General features: G+C 32.5%; 1 protein-coding gene across 3 annotated transcripts in view; it reads left to right on the top strand.

Moving 5' to 3' along the window:
• Window positions 1-7,500, top strand: part of Arhgap15 (Rho GTPase activating protein 15) — a 626,004-nt gene that overhangs the window by 116,535 nt on the left and 501,969 nt on the right. For all 3 annotated transcript variants that reach the window (XM_090343126.1, XM_090343125.1, XM_090343127.1), the window contains one exon: window positions 5,146-5,235. In XM_090343126.1, coding sequence (XP_090199252.1) covers window positions 5,146-5,235 — 90 coding nt within the window. The remainder of the gene's footprint in view (window positions 1-5,145; window positions 5,236-7,500) is intronic.

Raw genomic sequence — 7,500 nt, 5'->3', positions numbered from 1 at the left:
ATTATTCTCAACTGTAATATGGAGTGCTAAGTGTAGCTACTTCCTAATACTATATGTGACAAAAATGGATACAATGTGCTTGGTATCGAGCAAACCTAGCAACTCTCAAATATGTTTGTTGTAATATAATATATTCATTTTATATATGTTATTGTATAATGTACTTATATGTATTTATTTATGATTTATCAAATATATGTATTATTATACAGCACAATAGAAGATTTGTGGCAGATGAGAAGGAGGTAAAGTGAAAATGGGAATCTATATGTACTTTAAAGGCCATTATTCAAGATGTGTATTTTATCATGTTTTCTAACATTCCAGTGGTGGTAATAAATAACTGATTACATTTGGATGTGGAAAAAGGTAGGAAAAATGGAGTCTCAAGCTGGTGAACTGCTTCACAGTGACAACTCCAGACACTCAAAAGAACCACAAATTTTAATATAAAAACTTATTCATTTCTGACACATAGAAGCTAAAATCATTGTCTCAATTCTGGACACTGGGTGGGGAAAATGACAGATTAATTGTCATTCTTATTTCAGAGGTACAAGTGTAAGGAAGGTGTAGAGTTAAGTTAGAACAGAGCCAGGGAATGTCAAGAAGTAGCACCAGAGTTGTGATGTAATGCTGAATACACACCTTGTTGTCAGCCATGAAAAAGAAGAGGGATCACAGGATAGGTGCACCAGAGTGTTTGAAAAGCAGTTAAACAGACATCCTGGAGAAGACTCAAGGCAGGTGTGTGACTTGGGGAATGAAAGATAGGAAAGGAATTCATCTGCCATGTGTTTCTTCCTAATATCTTGCTTCCCCACTTTGGATTAAGCTCATCCCTCGCTCACTCACTCACTTACTCACCTTATGTATACTCTGGCCCACCCTTAGGTGACAACTAAGAAAGCCCAATTTCATACTCTGCAAAGTGATATTTCATCTAAATTTGTAATTGAGAAATGAAGTAAAAAATTCTCATCTCTATTTTGACAGCTTAGAAGGAAGCTCATCATTCCAAAAAGGTGACTGGACCTCTATAAATCAAAGGACTCTATGGCTTACACAGGGGTGTTTGTCCACAGTCATAACTGATAGAACAAGAGGTTAAGTAGAAACATAAATGGCATCTAAAGCATCAAAAAATGTGCTCAACCTATTCAAGTGGCAAAATTAAACTTTGTATGTAATGTAAGTATATTACAATATCAATGTACAATATGAGCTATTGTACATTATATTATAATTATTTTAGCAAGACATTCTTAAAAAGGAAGAATAATTCTTTAAAAGGAGATAACTCAAAAAATAAACAGTACATGACATTCTAGTGCCCCAAATCACTAGCAAAGTTTATCTTTTTGAAAATTTGTTTTGATTTGGCCATGCAATATCCTGAGAAATTTCACTGTGAAACAATTTCAGTTATTATTAGCATCATTTATATTCATATACATAAGACCCACATCTCATAATCAAAGTTTCCTCTTCTACTTTGGCAGGGGCCATATTTTAGACATTAATAAGATTGGGTATCCATTTAGCACTCTTTCCTAAATCATTTTGCTCAAATGAGAATCTATAAGTGAGTTTTACCCTCCTCCATGAACAATTTTCAAGAATCAAAACAAGTTATGTGATAAAACTTAATTCCTCTAAATAGATTTTGTATTTCATGCTTCAAAATGAGGACAATCTGAGTCCATATTCTGAAACATCAATTAATCCAAGGTAAAAAATGGTAGCTAATAACCTGTTGAAAATTATTGAGCTTTATCCTAAGAAAAACACAACTATCTATAAGAGAGAAAGAAAAAATGGTTTTTGATTTGTTACTTATACATATACTGAATCTTTATGATAGAAAATGTCAATATTATATTATTGATATATCAAGACTTTCATAGTTCCTTAATATACATTAAAAGACTGTCAAAATTATCACATAAAAATAGAAAACTAAACCCAAAGTTTTAATCTAAGTACTCCCCCCAAATGTATAGAGAACAGTCTGTTTGCTCTGGTTGGGAAACTATAAAATTGGACTAAAGGAATAATAAAAATCAGAAGTAGATAATAAAGTCTTAAAATGAATATTTTATGACTTCCCTTTGTTCCAAAAAAAGATGTTTTACATTCAATTGTCCAAATGCAGTAGCTTTGAAATAATCCTACTTAAATATTTAAAAAAGCAGGCATTTCTATTTTAACTTTGCCACAGAAGATACAGGATATATACATTCTCAGATTTAAATCCATATTTGGTCAATTTTTAAAAGTATATTTTTATAATGATGTTTGAGATGATCTCTTGGCATCAAGAAGTTCATTAGCAGAATTTTTCTTACATTTTATAGCTGTTGAATCAGAAATACGTTTTCTATTAAAGGATTCTTTAATTTCAGACTTCTGGAATAAAATCTTGATTGTCTTCCAAATAAATTCTCTAACTTTTCTGAACTATATTTCCAGTGCCTAACACTTAAAACCTGAAACTGTCTTTTAAAAAAATAATTCTTTTTTCTCAGTCAGGGCCTTGAACTCTGGGCCTGAGCTCAAGCCTACTGCCCTACACCTGGGCCTGGGCATTGTCCCTGGGCTCAAGGCTACTGCCCTACTCTTTGAGCCACAGAGCCATTTCCAGCTTTCTAGTGGTTATTGGTGATTATTCTCACAGTCTTTAATGCCCGGGCTGGCTTTGTGCCATGATCCTCAGATCTCAGCCTCCTGAGTAGCTAGTTTTGGACATTAGAGTTTATGACATTTTTGAGCAAAGAAAGGCCAGAAGTTAAGACATTTTCAGATTAAGTGGGCAACAGAATGGTTAAATGAGGCAAGCAATACCAAAAAGTGGGAAGAGGATAATCATGTCCCTAAATTGAGCCATATTATATTGGTAGTTGTAAAATTAAGTGTTCTCGGTCATTAAAAGGAAAATTTCACAGATGCTGGAGCAAAATCAAGAACAAAACAAAGCCCATGGAATGCACGGGAACTGTGAGAAATAAGGAGGATCTGGAATGTTGGTTAACCAAAGATCATTAATGTTTATAAAATAGAGAGGGAAGAAAATTCGGTGAAAGAAATAAGGCTATAAAAGATGGAAGAAGACTGAGAAAGAATATGTCTTCATAGCAAAGTACCAAGATAATTTTACATAGAAAAGCCAACAAGGTCTGTTGCTATAAGTAGGAAGGATAAGGTATCAGATGGCCTTAATATTAAGCCATATTAGATTATTTAAGATACGGCAAAAGCCTCATTATACTAGAATAAGGAAATTTGGAAGTCAGCATGAAAACGTGAATGCAAAAACACTTATCTCTCAATGATTAATAAAAAGAAATAGGGGAGACTGAGGAAAAGAATTTGTGGAGCTTATGCTTGATTTTCTATTTTTCATTAATATGTTATGGCTAACTATCTACTACTATCCCATTTGACAGTGGGAGAAAATAGAGAAAAATCAACCACTGTGAAAAAATTTTGGTGAAATTAGGACCAAGAGAGCAGTAAACCTTCAGTAATTATCTTTTCCTCTGAGACAAAGCAGTGTGTCCCACTAGTCGTTTATGCAGTTCCTGGTACTAGCAAGCCAGGCAATTTCAATGTTGATAGAGATCATTGCCTTGCTTAGGAGCTCGTGTTTAGTCTAGTAAACCAGAGTCACAGATTCACAGAGGAGAAAGGAAAAAATGATTACAAAAAAAAACAAAAACTGAGCATGAAAATTCTTAGTTGTGGACCTGAAAATGACATTGTATTTGTGTGTGTGTGTGTGTGTGTGTGTGTGTGTGTGTGTGTGTGTGTGTATTAGAAAAAGGAATGGATGAATATTCTGGGAAGAGGTATGTACTGTGTTGTATTTAAGACCTTGGGACTTGGACTTAGTGTACAACGAACTTAAAGCTCAGTTTTTGTTCATTCTAAATTCATAGCCTTAGATAATGCACTTGTAATGTTGTTTGTTGCTTGAATTTCTTTCTATATGACCTAAAGGAATGGTTTCACAAGAGGTGTGTCAATGAGAAAAAGAATTCAGTATATATTTATATATGAATGATAATTTTACTTAAGAGTAATAAAATAAAAATCAGGACATGAAGTTTAAAAAAAATACACATGGATTGCTGGAGCAGCTCATTCACATAAGATAGCCTGAAAAGACCTAAGACAAGGTAACCTTGGCTAGGAGCAGATAAAGAAACAACCACATGGCATAAAATATCTCAGGTACAGATAACATAAAAGATCAAATGTAGCTATGAAAGATAAAAGCCAATCAATATGTTTGCCTTAAAGTCTACCAAGAAAGCTATAGCTTTTGCTAAATTCTTGCATTTCTTCATGAGTACGATCACAATATACACCTGTATTTTCAAAGATTTACATTTGGTTATGCATGGATTCTGAAATGAGATGTGAGGGGTTTGGTTTATAACCCCAGCTACCTGAAAAACAGAGGTTGAGAGAGTCACAATTTGAGCCTAGCCAGGCAAAAATATTTAGCAAGATCTCCATATCAAGCAATAAAACAGACATGGTGGATCATGTCTGTGGTACTTATTGGCACATGAGGGGTAGGTAGTATATTCACTACCTGAATGAAATTAAAGATCCTACTTGAAAAATAACTGAACAGAAATACCTGGGAGCGAGCCTCAGGTAGTGAGCCTAGGAAGCACAGTGGGGCCAGACTTTAAGTAATTCTGTTAATGTTCCAGAGCAAAAGCAAAAAATTGCCATACTTATTTCTATTCCATTATGAGTCATTTTTCTTTAACTTGTATATCTTGTACATTAAAATGCCCTTGTCTCATGAGCCATTAAGTATCAATAGTTCATAGTATGTAAGGCAGACTTAAAATTTAACATTATTTTCAACCTATTGATATTTTAAGATTTCATTATTTTATTTTACTTTATTATTAACTATAGCAAATGAAATACTTCTAATTCTAAATGAATTAAAATTGTGAAGTCACAAAACTCCTACAAATTGCATTCCTCTTTGAAAGAAAAACAAAACAAGAGAAGTTTATATTATAAATATGTATATCATATAACTCAATAAACTCTTACTTTCTCTGACATGCATCCCCAATGATGTGTGCTTTTTAATCCTCATTTTACTTTGGTTTACAGAAAACTGGACACAAACCAGAAAGTGTGGATTTGCATGGAGCACAGATTGAATGGGCCAAGGAAAAATCAAGCAGAAAGAACGTCTTTCAGGTTAGACTGTTTTATATATATCCAATTTATTCCTATTCCTTCTAAAGCTGAGATCTCTTAGGTAATCAAAATAAGACTACCTTCTCATGATGTTTTCTTGTGCATGAACTTGTTGTCTGAAGGGCGTTATAATAGACTGACTCTTCTTGTTGGTTGAAGCTGTGGTTTGTTGTTGTTTTTCCCTGGTGTTTGGTTGGCTATCTAAATCGATATATATGTTTCCCATTGACTAGGTTTACTCATAGGTCATTGAAGTTTGGAATACCTATGATAGCTGTTTGGGGTTGATACTTCGAATGTTTTACTTGAATAAATTTAATGTACAACTTTCAAACATACACAAGTTCAAGTTCTGTCATTATATGCTACTTTCCTTCATTGCCATTCCTGAGATCCACTCATGAGCTACACTTATCAGTGCAATTAAGGGGAAAAAAGAGGGATGAACAGCTATTAAAAAATGGATGCTTTAACTGTACTTTGAGATTTGGGGGGAATATTGCTCATTAATGATTACAATATTGAAAGGAAAGAACCAGATCAAATCCTTAGAATAAATTTGAAATTTTAGTATTTTAACTCATGAGATTACCAAAATCATGTCATTTTTGGTATAGTTTCTCTTTGGCAATAGCATTGCATTTTTATTGTTGATTTTAGATAAATTTTGTATTTTCAAATTAACCAGTAATCTTATGGTTGTATGTAGAAATTGGTACCATCTAGTAGATAGAGGAGATAGATTATTATACATTATTTAAACATTAAAGTCTCATAAGGCAAAGTTTGTCTTTGCAGAAAGTCAATTATTTTTTCCCAACGAAACAGTAATTATTTCTTTTTTAATTTGTAATTAAAATATGGGTTACAGTTATATTCACCTGATAAAAGGAGCTGTATTCACACACATTGATACGCCTTCTCATATTTTTGTCCCCATTTCCCTTCCCCACCCCCTCCTCTCATCTTGTTTGCTGTAGACATAGATATGTTGACACTTATAGTATAATAATGAGAGGCAATTTTTTTACCTATACTTCCTCTTGTGCTGTATAAGTTAGTTTCCAGTTTGAGTTGTTTTTTTTTCCAGGTGTTAATAAAAGTATATTCACATAATTTTGGTCATTCAGATTTAAAGAGATAAACCTTTCGATACATTCTAGAATAATTTACTTTCTGGTACTAGTTTATACTATATATGTACAGATTTTCCCACTATAGTACAAGAGAATGTATTTAACATGGAGAATTAGAATTAGAATTCTAATAGAATTACTATATAGAATTACTAGTTCTCAGTCAAATATAAATTTTTTAGAAGAAAAGAGGAGGAGAAGGAAGAAAGAAAGAATGAGAAGGAGAAACAAAAGGAGACAGATTGGTAAGTCAGCTAGCCAAATACACAGATATAAATAAATAAATACATCTAATATTGCTTAGAATGAGCTTTCAGAAAAAAATCATATAAGAAAAAGATACTCTGAAAATTTTCTACCATAAAAAGTAACACTTAAAGTTTATAATCTTTTCCTCTATAAGAACCTGGATGATAAAACTAATTAAACCATTTGCATTTTCAGTTTAGTGTTGTAATAGATTTGCAAATAAAACACATCTTCATTCAGTATTAAGGACATAGGACATAGACACTTCAAGAGCTAGTCAAGCCTTTCAAATTTTTTCTGTTAACCAAGGGAAAAGTTCAAGAAGATCACAAATGATGTTAATAGTCAACTATAGGATTATAAAATATTTACATATAATTTTGAACATGTATGCACATTTAATGCCCAAAATCATATTATACATCATACTAAGCTTTTCTGAATATTAGCTTTGGATTTCATGAATATTAGCCTCTTGAATTTTTCATTTTGTTTCATGTTAATTAACACAGTACTTTTTTTCTTTTTTCATATATTTTTATTGTAATTAATACAAGGGTTACATTATATTCAGCAGATCAAAGGTACATTATTTCACAAATATTGATACCCTTTCTCATGTCATGGTCCCCATTTCCCTCCCCCACTCCTCTTGCACAACTTTTTCCCCCCTACCCTCTCCTATTTCAAATAACCAACTAAGCATATATCAAATATATCAGATAACAAGGTGAAATATTGTAAGAATATGAGATAACGAAGGGACAGTAAAAGAGATGAGCGATAACATGGTACATTAAGGACAACAATCACTCATTTTGCATGCATGTTCACAGATATGTATAAATGTGTGTCTATGTATATAAAATTTTGCATCATA

Source organism: Megascapheus bottae, chromosome 12 (genome assembly GCF_031878675.1).
Source record: "Megascapheus bottae isolate mThoBot1 chromosome 12, mThoBot2.hap1, whole genome shotgun sequence".
Classification (NCBI taxonomy): Eukaryota; Metazoa; Chordata; class Mammalia; order Rodentia; family Geomyidae; genus Megascapheus; species Megascapheus bottae.
This window is presented reverse-complemented; position numbering and strand designations above follow the sequence as displayed.